General features: G+C 44.8%; 1 protein-coding gene across 3 annotated transcripts in view; it reads right to left on the reverse strand.

Moving 5' to 3' along the window:
- Positions 1–21,693, reverse strand: part of Ust (uronyl 2-sulfotransferase) — a 336,745-nt gene that overhangs the window by 155,993 nt on the left and 159,059 nt on the right. For all 3 annotated transcript variants that reach the window (XM_060373474.1, XM_021646693.2, XM_060373475.1), the window contains exons 3-4: positions 13,561–13,716; positions 1,035–1,114 (exon numbers count right to left, since the gene is read on the reverse strand). In XM_060373474.1, coding sequence (XP_060229457.1) covers positions 1,035–1,114; positions 13,561–13,716 — 236 coding nt within the window. The remainder of the gene's footprint in view (positions 1–1,034; positions 1,115–13,560; positions 13,717–21,693) is intronic.

Genomic DNA, 21,693 nt, shown 5'->3' on the forward strand with positions numbered 1-21,693 from the left:
AAGGAAAGGTTGTGGCTTAATAGTGGTGTGTTTGTTGACAAGGGATTGGCTGTACTGGCTGGTATTATGTCAATTTGACAGAAGCTAGAGTCATCAGAGAGGAGTAAGCCTCAAATGAGAAAATGCCTCCGTAAGAGCTAGCTGTGATCAATGGGGGGAGGGCCTAGCTTATTATGGGTGGTGCCATCCTGGGCTGGTGGTCTTGGGTTCTATAAAAAAGCAGGCTGGGCAAGCCATGTGAAGCAAGCAGTAAGCAGCAAGGCCTCTGCATCAGCTCCTGCCTCCAGGTTCCTGCCTGTTCTGTTCTGACTTCCTCTAATGATGGACTATGACAGGAAAGCGTAAACCAAATAAACCCTTTCCTTCCCAACTTGATTTTTAGTATAGTGATTCATCACAGCAATAGAAACCCTAACTCAGGGTGTTAACAGACCACTGAGAGAAAGGACACATAGAACCTGATGTTTCAATCTAACAAAAAAAAGCCCCAAAATTTGAATTTGAAACTCTACATTCTTATTGAAAGTTTACAGAAGCCAAAGGAAAACAAACAAACAAATATAAAAAAAAAATCTCACCAATGTCAAATATGTAGGACTTGGATGATCGGCTTAAAAACAAACAAACAAACAAACAAACAAGCCAGATGGAGGTTGGTGTGAGCTCTCTGGAGCAGAAGGAAGACTCATTACTGCTGTGTTGCTCCTGGAGTGCTGTGCAGGTTCACACTGCAGAAAAAATGCGTATGACAAAATTCTCATCTCCTGCCTCTTTGCTTCAATACAAAATAAAAAATTTTCTCCCTGCTAAACCACTGTTCCATTGGAAGTCTACTCACTGAAGATGATGCCATGTTTGTATATTCCCGATGGTGTTCAAGGAAGAAATGTTCCAAACTTTGCAGCAGAGCTAGCTAGGCTGGCTATGTCTTTCGAGGGTGATAACTCCAAGCTGTTGACCCAGGTAGACTGTTAATGGGTTGCTCGTGACACGGAGCAGGACAGGAACTGACCACAAAGCTGAGGGCAACTCACCTTGAGAAGTTGAGGAAGTGAACATGTCTCGTGAATAAATAGGGCTGCTCTGCAGTGCTTATATTCTTAATCAGTTCCATCTGTGAAAAGAGGGACAGGGTTAGCGTGTGCAGGAAGGACCTCTCCAAGCCACAAGCTAGAGGTTATCTGCTCCTCTTTTCATCCCCACTTAGTTCTTCTGGGCCAGAGCCAAACAGCTGAGCTCATGGCAAAGTGTGAGTGCTCTTAAAAAGGTCTTTGACAAAGAAACCAACTTTCTCTCCAGACTGATAGCCCTGGAACAAATTCTGCTGATTATTGCTAGGAAACCAATGCAATGGAGTATTTTTTTAAGTATGTGTGTGTGTGTGTGTCGTGAGAGAGAGAGAGAGAGAGAGCGAGCATATTAAGTAAGAGTACAAGCCTGGTGTCAGTCCTCACCTCCACTGTAAGAGAGGGTTTCTTGGCTGTTTTTCCTCTGCGTATGCCAAGCCTGTGACTCTAAGAATTCTCCTGCCTCTACTTCCCATCATGCTATAATCCTGGGGATTACAAGAGTTGGTGCTATACACACGGCTTTTACCTGGGGTCTGGGCACATGAACTCAGGGCCTCACGTGGGCATGGCTAGCACTTTCCCCGCTGAGCCATCTCCTCAACCCCAGATTAAGTGAGTTTAACTGGAAAAAAATGAACGCTTTGCAGTGCTTAAATGCAGGTAACAGAATACTTTTAATTACGTCCTTTTAAGTCAAACCAGGAAAGGGCATTAATAATTTTTTATATTTCTGTGACATTTTTGAGATTACAGAAATATTTCAATCGAGTGTTGTAGAATTTAGAGTGGGAAGAAAATAAGCACCCCTCATTATTTTTCTCTTTGATTATAAAAATTATAAGGAACATATTTCATGGGGAACTCACGGGCTCTGAAAGTCTTAGGGTGTCTTGGTGGGTGGTCATGTGAATTATTTATTTGTAGTTATCAGTAAGGCAAAGAGCGTTTTATGTTCATATAAGCCGGCTTTTATGGTCTGCTGGCACATGTCATGAGGCAGAAAACGTTTAGTGAAATGAGTTAGGAATTCCAGGCATTCTTAGGCCTCCTGACATCCTGAATTCTTTCTCTAGAATTTCCAGTTGGCCCCACCAAAATGGGCACGGTGAGCTTTTATTTAAAAATGCATTTTGAAGACTGCTACTGTAGATGAACATCAGAGAAGCAGTATTTCAGATTTCACGCTAGAGAAAGTTGGAAAGTGGAAACAAAAATGGGCATTCCCAAGTTAAGCACAGCTGTGAGGACAACAGTGAACCGAGAGACTCTAGACCTTCCTCGTTCTCAAATCTCATAAACCCTGACCCCAGGGTCTAACATAGGGGCTGCCCCATTGCATATGCTTGATCATTATTCATGGGATAAGTTCACGAGACCACGTGCCTGCTCCTTTGTAGACCCAGATGATCTGTCTAAACCTGCTGATTAGCTAGTCCTGCTCACAATGAATGGAGAAATCAAGCTGAACTTAAGAGTTAAAGGGCTCAGCTCCTGAACCTGGGCTTTCTGCTAGCTGGGTGAGTAAGGCCTGGTCCTTCCTCTGAGGTAAAGGGAAACTGCATCTTGTTTCTCCATCTCCAGTTTCCCTTCTAGGCAGTCCCTGCATGCCCTTGCTTCTGGCAGGCGAGATTCCTTTGCTTGGGCACACTGGGATTCTGAGTTGTGATGGCTTGCATCACAGGCATAAGCACATGCGCGTTGCTAACTTTTCTCAGATGATGGCTGCTTGGGGAAATAACTCCTGCTTGTGTGTGTTTAAGATGAAGATGATTCATGTTTTTATCTCTAGATGATTTCAATTCAGATAGTTCCCTGTGTGCATAAGTGCCATATAAGAATGCCCCTGGTAGCACTGAAGAAGCAAGCTGGAGAAGACACCGGCTCTTTCCCAATTCAACACACCCTCAAGACACTTACCAGTGTGCTACATTTAATGACAGAAGGTAGTGCTTAGACTTTTGAGAATGGGACCATAATAGTTATAAAGTGGTCTATTTCTCCAGGAGAAATGGATTAGCAGTGACAGTGTAGAACTCTTTCTAGTCGTATCCTTAAACAGACTCAAGATGCCAGCGCTCATGTTTATTGCATTAGTAGAATGAGGGCAGAGTGTATTCCTCCCTTACATGGCTTGTCACTGTTCCCTGAACACTATAATCACTTATGTATGTGCACAGGCTGAATACTTCTTGTTCAGGCATCCTCTGAGCTTCACAAATGCGAACACTTGACCTACTTTTAGTGACAGGCCTCAGCCTCCTGAACTCTTGCTGCCACTGGAAGCCTGCCTCTCCTTTCACCTTGATCATAACAGTCCCCTGGGCCTGAAGCCTGCCCAGAACATGCCTCTGCTGTTTCTGGTTTACACAGGGCCACTTCTGGCTTTTTCCTGATTCTACTGCATATGTCCACTCAGCGCTCATGGCCTATTTGCTAATGCTCAGGAGATGAGCACACAAGCACAGTGTGTAGAAAGATGGAAGGATGTCCCAGTGGCGCTGCTAGGCCTACCAGTCCCAGATGCTTCCTCCCCTCCCCCATCCTTCTAGCTAAAATGTCTCCCTCTTCCAGCTTGGCTTTCTGGATCCCACTCTACTTTAACATCCATGATCTCCAACTCAGTCTCACACAATACACCACTTGGTGTGTGGCTACAAAGAAAAAATATTGGGGCCTTGAGCTCAAGAAGTTCAAAGTGTTGGAGAGGAGATTAGCCAGAGGGAAGGTGAAATCCAAGGATAACAGCACAGAGCAAAGGGCACACAGGCGATGTGCTCAGCCTGCCTGCACATGGAGATGGGGCTCTTCTCCCCGTGGGCATACCCTCTGTGGCATGGAGGGAGTCACAGGAAAAAGGGGACACATGGCTGTGGTGCAAACGGCACATTAGGCAAAGCTGTGAGAACTGTCTAAGCCAGAGGTTGCACCTCGTCCGTAGCTTTAACTGTCAACATCACCCAGCCTAGAGTCCTTGGCCAGGCTGGGCACAGCTGGGGGCGATCGTCTTGCTACTCACTGACTCAGTAGTGTCATAACTAGCTGGTCCTGAGGTGCATAAGAAAGCTAGCTAGCCATAAGGCTGTGAGCTGCCTGACAGCGCTCTTCAAGCAGAGTTCTGTTTCACACGCCTACCCTGACTTTCTTTAATGGTGAACTCTGACCTGGATGTGTAAGTCAAATAAGCCTTTTCCTCTCTAAGTTGCTTTTGGTAAGAGTATTCTTCTGTAGCATCAGAAAGAATTTCAGGACAACCAGTCCAGCAGTATGACAAGCTTCTTAATGCCGCTGCCCCTTATGCTGTGGTGATGCCCAGCCATAAAATTATCTTGTTACTATTCCATACCTGTAATTGTGCTTTCGTTATGAATCATAATGTAAATATCTTTTTTTTTCTGGTGGTCTTAGGTGACCCCTTGAGGGGGTCACGATCCACAAGTTGAGAACCACTTCTGTACAGGGTCAGCAAGGAAGTAGGCGCCTAGGGAGTTAGAGTCAGGTAGCAGAAGGCACAGCAGACCATGTGAGGGATCCTGACGTTAACTGTGCAGGCATTTGACATTAGGAGGTATTTGCTTTAATTTATCTCCTACCTGAGGTAAGGGTAGACAGTGTGAAAAAGAACGAAGATTAAAGGCTGAGGTCGGGAAGCTCTGTGGTAGTGCTTTAATTTATCTCCTACCTGAGGTAAGGGTAGACAGTGTGAAAAAGAACGAAGATTAAAGGCTGAGGTCGGGAAGCTCTGTGGTAGCGCGCCCGGCCAGCAGCGAGGAAACCCTGAGACATGTCGTCCCTGCACAGGATTGGACAGGAAGTCTGGTTAGGATAATGTGAGTGACAGTGGTGGCAGCAGCAACACGTGCTGATGAAGTAGAAGAAGCTTTGCTGTCGGGTTGTACAAACTGTGTTCTAACCCACGGCAGATGCTGAAGCAAGGGAGTATGCGCACTCTTAGCTCAGAATGAAGAGCTTCAGGGAGGGGTGCGAGGAAGATGGAAGCCAGGAAAAGTCCAGACACTGCCTCTCCTAGGTCCTAAGCTAGGATGATGAGCTCACTGTGGTACCCGTCTGTGATGATGGTAAGCCTGGAGAAGCAAATTCGGCTGCAGAAAGGGGAGAGATGGGTCTGCCCAGAAGTAAGGCATGCTTCTCTGGTCTTCCTCAGCTCACTTGAGGAGGTGTCAGGAACCCTTTTGAGGATCCACTGGGGCTGAGGCTGTGTGCTCATTTTCCCCGACTTAGACTAAGTTCCCTGTGGGTTGGGGCCAGGCTTATTTGTTCCTTTATGTCCCTCGAGGTGTCCAAAGTGAATTTTTTTTTCCGGGAGTGTTTATGGGATGGACACAGCACTTTAGAAATGTGTACTTGGTATCAAATAGCTCATCACTAACTGAAGACATAACTGTCTATCACCCAGCAATGAATTCAGCCTTTCTTGGCTGCTATGTTCATTATCCTACGTGAGGCTCATTGTCAGCATTCCACTCATAATAGCCAACATGTCACGTCACAAGACCAAGCAAAGCCATTTTTCTGAGTGTTGGGGGGAGGGTGTGTCACCTACCACACCAAGGAGTTCTTTATATAGCTGTCGTTACTCAGTACCCCAAGAGGCAAGCATTATTCTCGTTCTCCAACACTAAGAAATTGGGGCACGGAGAGGGAGTATAGACCTCTTTATTGAAAGATTAATTTTACTTTGAATGATGAGGATGGGCGTAGGTTAGCACTGAGAGCAGGTGTCGGAGGACAGACGCACCACACACGCCAGAGCTGCAGTTACGGCAGCTACGGGCAGTCTAACGTGGGTGCTAGGACCTGAACATGGGTTCTCTAGAAGAGCAGAGTGCAGTCTTAACTGCCGAGCCCTCTCTCCAGCCCCAGAGCACACAGATCCTATAAAGTCTCGATGATCCAAAAGACGGTGCCGACATTCAAACCCTCTAGTCCTGCTCTTCATCCCTGAGGGCAGGTTACTCGTCCTTCCCAGCTATCTATATGTGACCTTTTAAAATGGAAACAAGGGACTGAAGGGGATCTAGAGAAAACAAACATTCTGCCTTTCACAGGATGTGCTCAACAACGGGTCGATTAAAAACACTAAGAGATGTAAGTACTAAGGATCTGAGTATGTGGTTCAGTGGCAGAGTGCAGGGTTAGCCTGTGTGTGACCCTGTGTTTTCTGGGAACAGACACACAGACACACACAGACACAGACACAGACACACACACACACAGAGAGAGAGAGAGAGAGAGAGAGATAGAGAAAGCAAGAGAGAACAAAATGCATAGAAAGAATCTTTTCTAAAATTTCTAGGGTGGAAAACCAGCATATATTAAGAAGAACAAGAATGGATTTTAAATATTTAGAAAAAGAGTAAGTATGCCATAAAGGTCACCTAAAGGAAGAAGTTAAATCCGCGCTGACAGTCTGAACTGAGGTTTGAAATCGAAGGAAAAGGCAGGAATGAAGCACATCGCTACACAGAGGCAGCACTAGGAAGCAGGGTTTGCTGGTTTGCTTCTGCAGCGTGTGAGGGCATGGACTTTTATTTGCAGCTCTGAAGATGACTGTGCTCCTGACAGCTCCAGGAAATGCCCATCAGCTTGTCAACAGGAAGCTACCTTGGCCTGAGCTCACTCATGAATTAGATGTGCTGTAATTTTGCAAAGCATCTTAAAATCAAAGAAAGGGTGCCTGCTTTTTAACATATCAAAGCAAAAGTGAACAGCCCAGAGTGGGAACGGCAGGTCCTTTCTCGGCCTTAGAGGTTGGGAAGGATGACTGAAGTCTTGGGCTATCTGCTGTCTTTTTGGGGTTCAGGAAGGCCCCCAGCAGGGTCTGTTTTCTACATGTAGGCTCAGGGCTACAGTAAACAGGGAAGCGTGTGGCCGCAGTGAAGATGAAGTCCACGAGGGGGAGCAATAACATGCAGCTGGCAAAGAGACTGGGTTTGAACCAGATACAGAAAATTATTGGATACAGCACAAACCAAGGAGAGGAGAAACTTCTTTCCATGTCATGTGGCTACTCTACTTCATCCTCTTTTCTCTCCTCCATCCTGCTAAAGCGGACTCTGGTTTTGTCTAAGAACCCCAAGACAATGTAGAACCCATTCCGCGGACAGAGTGGCCTATCTTCTGCCTTGATTCCAGAGTCAGCTTGGAGATCATTCTCCAGTGCCACTCAGAGACAGTGTCCACTGCCTGTCTCCTTGCAAAGCCAGGAAGCCTTGCGGCTTATTCCGACTGGCTTTCCCAAAATGTTTCTAGGGGAAGGTTCCTGGGCTACCATGCGGAAGGGGACAAGCAGACGAAAAGCATCTGATATGTCATTTCCCACATGCTCTACTCCCAGCTACTTGGGACGCTGACGCAGAAGGGTCAGGGGTTGAAGGCCAGCCTGGCCTACGTAACGAGGAAGGCTTGCTTCAAAACAAAATGAAAACTTCGTGAACCCTTCTGAGACTTGAGAGAGTCTTGGGTGACAGAGAATGTCCTTGCCTGGAGGATTTGCCTCTCGAGACCACCCTTCATGAGTCTTCACTGGAGTTTGTGATACACTCACCCTCAGAGTGGGCAGGGGCAGGGGTGGGGGGCACAGGACAGAGGCATCCCCGTGTCCCCGTGGCCTCAAGAGCTTCACAGCAACCATGGTTGTCATCATTTATTTTTAAGTCTCATTGCTTTAAACTCAGAACTCAGACTTGGACAGGGAAGGGTGCCACACTGTAAGATAAGGCCACACAGCATGGTGCTCTGCACCAAGAGGTTGATGCAGTCTGAAGCACATGGGCGCAGGAGTGCCACCTCTGCCACCCTCTGAGTGATTTCCAAGGCTGAGGTCATTTGCATGGCTACTGGACCCAGCCAGAGCGGCCGGCGTGAGGCTTCCAGTGAAATAGGAACCTTTTCTGGGATGACGGATGCAAGGCTGCAGACTAGGCCAGCACTTCCCAAACTGTGATGTGTAAATTCTGTAGGATCCAAAGGACAGTCAGGACATAATTAAAGGCCCCTGATGACTGAGACTGGGAAAGTCTAGGAGAACTTTAAATATATGTACATATATGAAAGGATATGTAATACACACACACACATATATATATATACACATATATAATGTGTATGTGTGTGTATGTAGGGGTAGACAGATGGATGGATGGATGGATGGACAGCCAAACAGATAGATAGTAATATGCTTGACGTCTTAGCACGAGGACTAGAATTTAGATCCCTAGCTCTCATGAATGAGGCTGGCATGGAAATCTGTGTGTAATCCTAGGCCTCAGGATGAAAACACATGGGATTGGCAGGCCAAGCTGGTGAACTAGGAAACTCTAGGATTAGTGAGAATCCCTTCCTCAGCAAAATAGACGAAGATAGCCAATGTCAAGCTCTGACCTACCCACATACTCACAGACAAATAGACATACACACAGACACACATGCACATGCATACATGTGAGAACACACATGTGAACATGCAAACACACATAGGCACCAGCACATGCATACACATGGACACACATATGTGAACATGGAAGCACATACACACATACTCAGTCCCTAGGGCACACACATGTAAACCCCAACATACACCCACAATCTTACCAGCAAACACACACGTGTGCCCATACATGTGAACATACAAACACACATACCACACAATACACTACGTATTTGTATGTCTTAAGATTGTCAGTGTTTAAAATACAAATAATCACCGTGACTCTCCCAGGTGAAAACAAGGCACAGAAGGGCCCCAAGTTTAAGAGCATGATCCCTTCTTCATGGGCCTAGGAGGGGTGCTGTGGGGCTGGAGTCCGAAGAGCACACTCTGGGGAAATGCTAACAGGAGGACCGCGACACGGCTCTCCTCAGCCTGGCTGCTACATCGTAGGAAAACTGCCTGGGTCACCTTTTTTTTTTTCTTTGTGAAAAAGAATTTTCTGGATTCCTTCCCAGCATTTCCAGCAGAAGGGCATCGAAACTCTAGATTTCCAAAGCTCTGCCGCAGACCGGCCATTGCATTATGGGACCTGCCTTTGGATCCCGGAGAGTGCGGCTCTAAGTCCAGCCGCCACGGCCAGTCACTACAGTATAATTAATTAGCTCTGGAAGGCGATGAATTATCTCGGTTTCTCACCCAGAAAACAGGGAATGATACTTACTCACTGTATATTTTTGGTCCCAAATGGTTAAATGACATAATTAGGGGAAACAATTCACACACAGGCATTGCTCCCCACTTTCTTTATACCTCAGGACTTTCAGGAGAAATATGAATAGTGAAGTTACTTGCTTTTGCTAATTTTTGAGGTTCAGGGTCACTTTTTTGTCATTTTCTAGCTGACTAGCTGTGCATTTCTCTTCCGAGATGCCCATGGTCCTCTGACCTTCGGAGCACAGCACTGAAGTCACTTTAGGACCAGCAGACAAACTGAGGATTCCTGGCTGTCATTCCTCGCCCTTCGGGAAGCCAGAGTGGTTTCCCATCACTCACGCCACACAGAATCTCCACTTTGCAAGCGATCACATAAATCACGACCCCTAACTGAGGTCTATAGGGCACAGATGAAACAGCGTCATTGTGAGTGTGTGTTATACGCAGTGCTAAGGTCCAACGCTCGGCCAGCAGCTCTTTACAGGCTCTTCTGTCGAGGAGGAAATAGTCAAAGTACAAATTCCGAAGGTGTGTCTGTTTCTATGACGGCAGATGTAATGGGTTTATAGACAGCCCAACATTCAGTATCTTCATGCTCCCTTTCCTGCTAAAAAATCCCCTAAGCCACTCTTAACTGTGAGTGTGCGATGTATGTGTGCACGTGTGCATGATGACAACTACCATTTAGGGGAAAATATATGTGTTCATCTAATCCTGCTCCAGAGAAATGCCTTGTGCTTGAATGAAATGGCACAAATAATCCCAGTCCTATAAATGGATGCAACTTTGAAGTTCATTTGTAAGTCAGTAGTTTGGATCATGGAATACATTTTCTCAAGGAAAAAAAAAGTTTTTTCACAGTAAATAGAGTTCTGGCCCAGCACACAAGAAACTGTTTAACTCCTACAGTACCTGAGGCTAAGCTGTTCTTACTGTTTTTAAAGAGCACAATGTTTCCATGGGAACGATTTTCAGAGCTCTACTGTACACAGGTGAGAAGCACTGAGTGTAAAATTTTAACTAGCCACCTAAACCACACCCCTTCCCTTTAACAAACTACTGAGAAGAGGGGCAATTAATGCCACCAATTATTTCCTGAATATGTTAAGCTAAAATACTATTTCTTTCTCTGCTCTCACATGTACTTTCACACAGACAAGGGCGAGTCTCTCAAACATCGTGGATACAGACCAGATCTGGCCTCTTGTCTGCTTCCTGGCTGCTCTCCTGTGCGCAGGAGCCAGGTAATCGAGCTCCGAGGAAGCCGCATCTTTACACCTGTTTATCTGCAGCTCCTTCCTAGTCTTTACCTTTGCTTTAGTTTTTCTTTCTTCTTAACTCATCTTATAATAGGAATCTGCAGTAAGTGAAGAAATAGAGTCTAGGTCACACTGACCACAGAAATCAGAACCACTTAACATGTGAATATGCTGGAAGCTGTATAAATATATCACAGAATCATGGTGCTGGAAAGAATTTAAAAGATTGTCTGGCCTCTTCCCTGGCTTCCAGACAAACCAACCATTCCAAACAGATGAGAGCTTCCCCTTCAGAGCAAAGGACACTGCTGTCTTTAACCCTTTCTGGACCTCACCTCGCTGTCAGGATATTTTTATTAGCTTTTTGCTTATTTTGTTCATCATTACAACTATATTTTCTGATATTTAAAACAGAAAACAAAGCAGGTTTATCTATTCAAAACTCCCACAGTGCATGTAACACTAAAATTTCGTGTTCTTTACCCTGGTGTGTTCCTGAGCACTCCAGTGCCCACTTCTCCGCTCTCTGCTCTCTGGGCTGTTTGCCCACCTTCCATGGGGGGGGGGAGTACCTGAATCTAAAAACTGAGTCTCACAAGGCATCTGGGAATTCTGCATGTGTGCACACATAACAACATTTAGGCGTAATCTGATAAGCAGGCTCCAAGACTTGGATACAGAGGAAGGTGAAATTTAATAACCATAATAAAATTATTAGAACGTAGACTATTTCTGGATAGTAAAAAGATCATCATCAGCCAAAGTAAGGGAATCTAAGGGAGTCTATCACTATTAAACAATTTATGCATAAAACATAATCTCTCCCTCCCTTCCCACTCTCTCCCTCCCTCCCCCACTCTCTCCCTCCCTCCCCCCTTCCTCTCTTTTTGAAAGAGGGTCTCACATGCAGCTCTGGCTGATCTGCAGCTCACTACATAGACCAGGCCGGCCCTCAACCCATGGAGGTGGGCCTGCCTCTGCTTCCGCATTGCTGGGATTAGAGGTGCAGAGCCACCACATCCAGCTTCATAGCTTTACATGCCAAAATCCTTTTCTTTTCATTCTTTGTGTTTAGTCTGTAGCTGTGCATGGGTGTTCACACTGGGTGTGCATGTGTAGGAATATGCTAACGGAGGCCAGGGCAGCTAACTTCAGTCTTTCACAGCTGTTCCTCGTCTACTTATTAAATAAAAAAAATTTGTGTGCAAACAATGTGTGCTAGGGGTATGTACGTGAATGCAGGTGTGTGTGTGTGTGTGTGTGTGTGTGTGTGTAAGCATGCATGTGTTGTGGTCAGAGGACAACCTTGCCAGCCACTCCTCACCTTCCACCTTATTTCATGACAGGGTCTCTGCTAGGTTTTGTTTGTTCTCCTGCAAACGCCAGGCTAGCTGGCCCACGAGTTGTGGAGAGTCCTCTGGTCTCTGCTTCCCTCTTCATCCCACACAGGAGCGCTTGGGCAACATCTTGGCCTTCACAGGCCTTCTCAGAACCGTCCTCACTCGGAAGCAGGTGCTTCTGCCCACGAAGCCGCCTCTCCACCCCGTCAGCACACCTGGAGCTGCCTAGAGCTGCCTAGACTGGCGGCACGGGTGCGCAGCTGGTTCCAGGGATCCGCCTGTCTCAGCACACTCAGGGCTGGACCTGGACTTTCTGTGGGCACTCAGCCTTTCGTATTTGTGCTGGGGAATTTGAACTCAGGCCTCACAGTTTGTCCTGGTGGTGGTAGGGGGCAAACACTTCACTGAAAGAGTCACTGCTCCAGCCCAAGCATATTTTTCCCCCCTGTGGAGAATTTACTATAGGCCCTTGAAATACCTTCTCAAGCTTAGCAGATCAGGGAGGACAGTCCCCTGTCTACACGGATCTGTGTGCCTCCAAGAGGAAGATGATGTCTGAAGAATGGATGCATGCCGAGATTTCAATATCACGATCTCAACTTGACAGGAAGTGCCACTCATTGGACGATATAAGTTCTAACGTGACAGAGCATCCCCCCCCCCAGGTTGTTGTGATGAATGTAAAATGTCCCCCTTAGTCTCCTCTGTCTGAACACTTGGCCCCAGCTGGTGGTGCTCTCTGGGAAGGTCAAGGAATCATTAGGAGGCGGAGTCTTCCTGGCAGAAGGATGTTTCTGGGAGTGGGCTTTGAAGGTTCATAGCCTGGCTCCACTTCCTGTTTTTAGTCTCTACTTCCGGATTGCCAGCCTCGTGCCCCTGCCTGACATCATGCCTTTCCTGCCATGATGCAACTCTTCTCTCTGGAAGTGCAAGTTGAAATAAGCCCCTCCCCCTCCCCCTTTAAGTTGCTTTTATCAGGATATTTTATCACAACAACAGAAACTAATGCACAGGCTGACAGCTTTATCTTACAAAAAGACCACCGAGAACACAATACCTAAGTTTCCTACGGGAGCAGCTCAGGGGACACAGCTGTCCTTAGCTCTACACAGGTTTAAAGAGCAGAGCAAGCCTTCAGAACTTCTCGGCAGACAATGAGACTGTCATCCTGCCACAGGCTTAACAATCTCTGGGTGTCGCTGTGCTAGGGCAAAAAAGACCCTGCAAAATGGGGGAATTCTTTTGCTGACACTGATCATAACAAAGGTTGCCTTGGGAGTCAAGACTTTCTGAGCTTATTACAACTAGGCTCTTATTCTGCATCAACCAACCAGATTTCCTGCACAAAGAAGGTTTTTCCTTTTACTATAAAGATTTAGAATACAGATGAGAAAGTTTAAAGGAAGAAATGCTAAATGAAAAAAAAAATCTCATTTGACTATGAAGAATTTAGCATTATTTATTTAATTCCCTAGTTTAAGTATTTTGAGATTATGTGTTACTCTATTTTAGCAAAACCGGCATGGCTAACATACACAGTCCATCAGACCTGACAGAAGTATCCACTTACGGAGGCTTCCTAGGTTGCAGATTCCCTGCACAAACCCTCCTTTAAATTTCCTTCTGCACCCTGACCAAAGGATAACATTCCACGGAAACTTGCCCTGAAGGATGTCCCGGCAGGCGCCCGCTAACTGTGTGACTTAGCGACAGGGAAGTCAACTCACTTGTTCAGCCTTCGTAAGCCTGGTTTTGTTGTGAATGTCCGACGTGACCAGATTGAAGCCGTGCTTCTCTGACAAGATCCTCAGGAGCAGGACCACAGTGCGGCTCCCACACTTGCCGACTCTGTTGTACACCACCTGGCTGGGGAAGGGGAGGACCTGGAAGGGACAAGAAAAGCATGAAGACGCGGGTGAACACACAAGTCCTCCCGCCCAGTGACAAGATTGCTGGAATGTTCATGTCGGGCATGTAAATGAGAAGGGTCTCTACCAAGCCGAGGGAAGAGAAGTGTGCAGATACCTTCCCTCATAACGTATAGAACTGTTCTACCGCGCTCATTCCGAATGGACACTGATCAAATTTTATGACGTCTATACAGACTGATCGTGAACTGGCCTCAAAAGCGTAGCACGGAAGTATGTGCTTTTGGAAAAATGTTTGTTTGCAAGACATGTTTTATTAGACCAGCTTAATAAAAGAAAACACAGAGGTTGAGTGTGGTGGCACACATCTTTAATCCCAGCACCCAGGAGTCAGAGGCAGGTGAATCTCTGTGCATTTCGAGGCCAGCCTGGTCTACACAGGGAGTTTCAGGACAGCCAGGGTTACAAAGTGAGACCCTGTCTCAAACAACCACAACAAAAATGATATAGAACTCATGTCTCATAAAAGTCAAACTTATAAACAGAACAATTTAAGGAATTTCTTTTTAGTAGATCCATGCTATAAAAGCATTACCACTATCAGGGTCCAGGAAATTGTCATCACTAGCAGAAGCCCTCATCCCTGTCAGCAATCTTTCCCTTTCCCACACTATCCTGAGCTCCTGGAGCCATTGACACACTTTCTGTCTCGGTGATTTACCTAGAGGATTCTAGAAAAATCATGTAAGTGAAATAAAATGTGCATCTTTTTTTTTATGTCTGAATTTACTTAGAATGCTTTCTCGTATCAGCTGTACTACAGAATAACTCATCTTCCATGGCTGGGCACCATTGTAGAGCACCAACAGGCTGGATTCTGTTTATAAATCAGTCAATGGACACGTGAATCACTCCCACTTTTGGCTGTCGTGGGTCACGTTGCTATGAGGATTTGTGTACATGATTTTGGGTGGACATGTGTTTCCAATTCTCTTCTATGCATACCTACGAGTAGAGTTTCTGGACCTACAACTCAATGTTTAGTGTTTTGTGCAATTGCCAAACTGTTTTGAATACAGCTGCACTGCTTTATATTCCCATCAGCAACATACAAGGGATCCGATTTCTCCACATCCTTGCCAACCTTTGTTACTGCCTGTTTTTGTGTTTTTATTTTTTATTATAAACATCCCAGTGGTCGTTAAGCGGTATCTCACTGAGGTTGTGAGTTAGATTCCCCCCAGTGGCTAATAATGTTGACCATCTTTGTGTATGTGTGTGTGTGTGTGTGTGTATGTGCGTGTTGGGACTCTATTTTCTTTGTAGAAATGTGTATTTAAAGGTTTTACACTGTCAAATTGAGCTGCCTTTTTATTGATGTATTGTAAAAAGTTTTGTGTTCTCTACAAGTTTTACTTGTAGAGAAATGAATTACAATTTTTTTTCCTCATTCTCTGGTTATCTCTTCACTTTTGCAATAGGCTCCTTAAAATTCTTAAAGTTTTACATTTAAAATGGAATCAATTTTATTTTTGCCTTGAGATCTAAGACAATCCCCATTTTCTTCTAAGAGTTTTATACTTTAGTCTTAACAATTTTGATCGTTGATCTACTTTGAGTTCATTCTTTGTATAGCATTTGGCCTGGTTGAATTTTGTACATTTGCAGGTGCCTATCTAATTATCTCAGCATCATTTAGTGAAAGATGTGTTTGCTTTTCATCTGTCAACCTTACCGACAATCGACTGTTGTGTTATTGTGTTCCTCTTGTGCATAACCTAACAGTCTTCACTAGGACAACTTCGATGTCAATTTTGAAATTAGGAAGCATGAATTCTTTGTTCCTTGATTGTGCAAGAACAAATTTGTACAAGGGTCATTCTGGGCCCTTTACATTTCCAGAAAAAATCCAAACAAATTATTCACCTTTGTGTCAAAACCAAACTAGACAATTGAACTTTTTTTTTTAATCATCTGGGGATGATTGCTATCCTAACAATACTATCTTCCACTCTGAATTCACGCTGCTCTTCTACTGACGTCATTCTTTAATTCGTTTCACTGATATTTTACAGTGTTCAGTGTAAAGCCTTTGTGGTTTCAATTTATTCTTCCCGATGCTTTACGGGTGAAATTATTTCATTAGTTTAATTTTTGGATGGCCCACTACCAGGAATACAGCTAGTTTTTCTATATTGATCTTTAATTCTGTCATCTTGCTAACTCATTAATGAGCTTCAAAGGTTTCTTCCATGTGGATTACTTGGGATTTTCTACATATAAGATGATGCCATCTGCAAAGATATTTTTAACTTCATCCTTTCCAACATGGCTTTCTATGGTTTCCTTTTCTTTCCTCATTACTGAATGATAATGTTCTTGATTATAAAAGCATTATAAAAATCACCTACGATTAAATATTTATACTCCTAATAAAGTCATTATTTCCATCTTTGAGTGTATCTTTGTGAACTGACTAAGGAACAATAATAAAAGGTTCTTTCATTCAGCATCTTCCCATAACAGAAGGTTGTAAGAAAGCCCAAAAGAAAAGGATAAAGCACAAAAGCCACTAACACACTCAGAACTTACCTGTATAACTACAGGTAAGTTTATTGTCTTGAAATAACAAATGACTCACATGGTGGAAGGAGAGGACCAGCTCCTAACAGCTGTCCTGTGACCTCCACATACACAGTAAGTAAGTAACACTCACACGGAATGGGTACATTCTCCCCCACACGTAATAAAGAAATAACCGTAAAAGAAAAGAGGAAAGAAGTTAACTGACAATTGGCCTTTCCCTGAAGACTCTCTCTTGTAGCACAATAGCAAAATTTATTGTCTTGAAATAACTTACAGGCATGAACTTAGAAACAGCCATAATATGGCCACCATTCACTTAGTAACCAACCAGTTAGACGCCATTGTGATAGAATTCTTCCCATTCCTATTGTTCTCTTATATCCAAATCTTTAGGGCCAGTCACTTCTTTCTGTGTGTCCTCACACTGCCTAGAATGTACTCTGTATATGCAAAGAGCCATGTCCTGGCCACCCTGATACACACCCATTTAATGTGCTGTCTAATACTAACACAGAGATTCTGCTACATTTTGAAATCAAGAAAATCTTCAAATACAGATACTCTCTCTAATATACTAGCAAAAGTTACCAGAATAAAAAGGTAGTCACGGTAATAGGGCTTTACTTAGAATATTATCAGGGAGTATCCTCCCTCAAAGTTTATTCTCTGGTAACGATGGCAACCTAGATATTTAGAGATCAGTCATGTCTGCAGGTATGAGCATGAGTCAAGGAGCCTGGCCTAGGCTGTCAAGGTTAGTACAGAAATGTTAATATAGTGTTTGTTACTTGGTCCTTCAGTATAGCTGGTGTGTGTGTGTGTGTGTGTGTGTGTGCCAACTGCAGCCGTGACATGAATGGCCCCATAAACACAGAGTTCAGCTCCTCTGCTGGAATACACTGCTTGAGGCTGGTGAGGTGGCCCAGCAGACAAAGGCAGCTGCTGCTGAACCCGTCATCTTGAGTTTGATCCTGGTGACTCACATGGTGGAAGGAGAGGACCAGCTCCTGACAGCTGTCCTCTGACCTCCACATACACAGTAAGTAAGTAACACTCACACGGAATGGGTACATTCTCCCCCACACGTAATAAAGAAATAACCGTAAAAGAAAAGAGGAAAGAAGTTAACTGACAATTGGCCTTTCCCTGAAGACTCTCTCTTGTAGCACAATAGCAAGCACTGGAGAGAGCTGTTGGATCATCTGTGGTGTGAAAGCTCCAAGTTTGCACGCAAGGAAGCACTGTCCTCCAGGAGTGCGGGCAGATCTAGAAAGGGTTGAAGGAAGCAGCGGGCCACCTGCTAGAGACCTTAGGTGACAGCACTCTTTGTCCCGAGCCGCTCAGGGAACTGACATGGAGGCATGCTGGCTGCGGTACTGCAGCTTCCCTTTGCTAACAACCAAAAGTCAGTTACCTTGAAGTTAGGGATTAATCCGTGCTTAAAACCGCTGGTGCGGCTCTTTCATGGGTGCTGCGACAGGTCTCAAGCAATGGTCATAGATACTTTTGCTTCTAAGGGGCGCTCATATAAGATAAAAAGAGAATCCCTGCACTCTGACTGCAGCTGTATATCCGAGAAAACTGAACCGAGTGTCTGTGGACACTGCCCTCCGTGAATATGTCGGTCACTGGCCTCTGGAACTATCTACCTGAACAAGATTGCGCCTATTAACTTTTCGTCATGGAGGAGGGGCTCACGTGGCTCTACAGCCATCCCCCAAGGATTTATAGGATTTATGGACAGTTAAAGACTTCTAGAAGAGAGGTATCATGAGGCCCTAACCCTCCCCAAGGTTATAGGTAGTTAAGGGCGACTAGGGACGAGGTTTCACGAGGTTCTATCTCTTCCTGTAGGGGTTTTAGGCAGCCAACTTTGCTGGGGGTGTGGGGACATCATAAGGCCTGCCTTCCCCTGAGAATACACAGCCACCTAACCTTTGCCAGGGAGATTTTGCCCCCTCTATGGTGTAGCTGCCCAATGAGTTGCCTATGAACTTGTAATAATCAGGGTTAAACTCTTGTTAACCAGGCCAGACTTGAGTGACATCATTGCTGTGGTCTGTCACTGGTGTCCCATTGGGAATGAGCAGACAACTGTTCCCCTCCCCCAGGAAAAGTTCTCAAAACAAAGGGAAAACCCCACTGTGACCATTTCCACTTACCCCGATACAGAGGCACAGGATGGGAACTGGGAATGTGTCGCCCCAGAAGACCTTCAAAGACACACTGATATACCGTCATACACAAACCTCTCTCCAGTTCAAACCGTGTTCCCAACAACCTATGAGAAGCACTTTAGACGGGCTGAGGAGGCAGGCTAAATCAACACATTGGTTTTGAATACTGTTAAAGTGAACAGAAGGAAGTGGATTCATATCTGTTCTTGGAAGAAACACAGACTTGTTTCTGACAGTCTGCTTTAAAGTCAGCCTCACCGTTTATTTGAAGGGTGTTGTTTGGAGACGAGGTGAAAAAGAGAACTAGATTTTATAGACGGTTGTTCCTGTCCTGCTGCCCTGGTCCCTGTGCTGTGCTAAAGGTTTTTAATTACTTTTTTAAGAATTTCATACATGAGCACTGTTCATACCTCATTTCTACCCTCCTTTTCCCCTCTCCAATCCCTCCCATATTCCTTCCACTTCCTCTCAAGTTCATGACCTCCTCTTTAGTTATTATTGTTACATATATGCATATACATATATGTATATATACACGTAAATTCACTGAGTACATTTAGTGTTGTTTCTGTGTCCACGTGTTTTGGGAGTGACCACTTTGAGATTGGATGATCTACCAGAGAGCTTATCCCTAGGGAAAAAAAGTGATTCCCTCTCTATCAACAGCCAATGATTGCCTATACCTAATCTTTTAAATCCTCATTGACAATGACATATCAAATAGCCTTATTGTCTTATAATTTAGCTGTGGATTTCTTTAAGAACTTATGTGATCAAATTGCTTAAGCAATTTTGTTAACCTCTGTGCTGCTGCCTTGTGTACTATCCCCTTTTCCCCAGACCAATGCTCCTAGAACAATGAGGTTTGATATTTAGAAGCAACTCAGAATAATCCATGCATTCTAGTCATGACCCAGTATCATCACCCACCACAGTTCAATCTGCTTCAAATGGCTACAACTCTCCATCCTTTTTGTCTCAAACCCCTGTGAGAGTGGTGTTGTATTCACATGAATGAAACGGAGCCCAGAGAGGTCAACTGCCATTTCCGAGGTCATAAAGCTCAGAAGTCATATGAAACAGCTAATGCCCAGCTCTCAGCTTCTCTCATCCCTAGCACCACACTCTTTACTGTGCCATCAAATCAAGTGGCAAAGGGACCTTTTGCTTGAGTTCTGCGGCAGAAATACTGCTTCGCCTCTTGGGTCTTACATTAGCTAACCTCATTAAGCATGCTATTCTTCAGCAGTCATCCAGCACAGTCACTATTCCAGCTTCACTGAAATATTACCCAGACACCTAAGTGGAATGGACAGAAGTTGATTAGACTTTTCCTCCATCCTCAGGCCTCATTCTAAGGAACTAACGCAAGCTCAGAGTGTCGACACCACTAATAAAGACGAAGGTAGCAAGATGGACTTCCACATAGCTCTTTCCCCTACGATAACCTTGTCAGTGACATACGTGGCTGCCTTGGCTACTATGAGCAACTTCCACTTAAAAAGGAGGAAAACAATAAACAATGACTTATAAGGGAATGTGTATATGATCCTTAATGTACTTGAAAAGAGAAGCATATCCCTTCAAATACACTTAATGACTGCAAAGAGACACCAAGCTACAAACGCCATTTTTATCAATAGGTATTTGCCTATTGTTGGGTAGGAAATCTGCATCGTTCCCTTGAAGGATCGTATTAATCTCTGTGCACAGGTTCTGAAGTCTCACCATTGCTTTGGGTGCCCTGTAGAGAAAGCCTTCATTGCTGCCACCTCAAATAGTTCAAGTTTGGTTAGTAAGGGTATATGAATGTTATGTCTGTGGTTTCTATTTTATGGCCAATTTGTAAAAGTGAAGGAAGGAGCCTCCAAAATATTTCCCTCTATGAATTATGTATTTTTATGTTAATGTCTTGTAAGTTTTGCAAAAGCCACAACCCCCCTACCCCCGCCCTCCCGAGCCTGACAGGCCCGTGTGGAACATGCCAAATAAACAAAAGTCCTTCCAAATCCTAAGTACAGCATAACTACCACCAGATGACAGCCACACATTCAACAGCTAATCCCCTGCTGAGAAGGAGAGGAGGGGGAGGGGAGGGAAGGGGCTTGGGGCCCAAAAATGACCTGGTCTGGGTTGAGACTTCCATGGTCTTTGGCTGTAAGATTCTTGCAGTGGTTCGTATTATTGAAGAATTACCATTGATGCTAAGCTCAAGTCTGCAGGATAGCATTTACTATAATATGTGGATTTCAAATGGCTCCATATTCTAATGCTTTGTACAACTGTAAATAGTGGTGTTACCTATCCCTTGTACTCAGAGTCACAGAATGAGACAGTTGGGGGCAGGGGTTCTCAACCTGTGGTTATCGACCCCTGGGGTGCTGAATGATTCTTTCACAGGGTTTGCCTGAGACCATTGGGAAACACAGACATTTACACCACGATTCATAACAGTAGCAAAATTACAGTTATAAAGAAGCAACAAAAATGATTTTATGGTTGGGGTCACACAGCGTCAGGAGAGTTGAGAACCACTGGGTAGGATATGGACTACAAATTCTAAAGGCATCAAGATGCAAGCAGGTAAAGAGGTTTCCCGCAGGGTCGCAGCCAAGCTGGAGAGCTGTATCTCGCTTGTGAGCTGGCAGTCATCATCCACCTGAGCACACAGTACACACATTACACACCCTTGATGGATGTGTACTCACCCAGAAGGGCTAGACACAAGGCGTGCTGGTTAACGGGCTGCAGTTAGCTGAGATGCCGTAACAGTGGTAGCCCTTTAGAGCCGATTACAGGGTACAGGGACACTTTCCTCAATGGATACAACTGTACTTGGTGACTTTCCAGTTAAACATGCCAAAGCAAGGACAGCCACAGTCCGGCTTTATTCCGGTTATGCAGAGTCCACAGCACTTGGAAAGCAGTTCAAACCCACTAAGCTAATCCACATTTTAACGGTGCCAGTGACTTCACGTCTTGCAGACTGGGTTTCCTTTGTCTGTAAAAGGGGAGGGCTCAGTTAAAATATAGTAATCACCTTCTGAAGATCAAAGTTATTATGTTAAGCCCACATTTCTAATCAGCCCACAGGCTAGAAATGCCTGTTAAAAATGGCCTCCTCCAGGAGGACTGGCTCTCTGGTAGGTAGAAGAGCAGCTGGTAGCCCTGTACCATCTGTAAGGCCTACAAAGCACAGCAACGAGCAGCTGTAACCAATGCAGTCACA

This window comes from Meriones unguiculatus, chromosome 20 (genome assembly GCF_030254825.1).
Source record: "Meriones unguiculatus strain TT.TT164.6M chromosome 20, Bangor_MerUng_6.1, whole genome shotgun sequence".
Lineage (NCBI taxonomy): Eukaryota > Metazoa > Chordata > Mammalia > Rodentia > Muridae > Meriones > Meriones unguiculatus.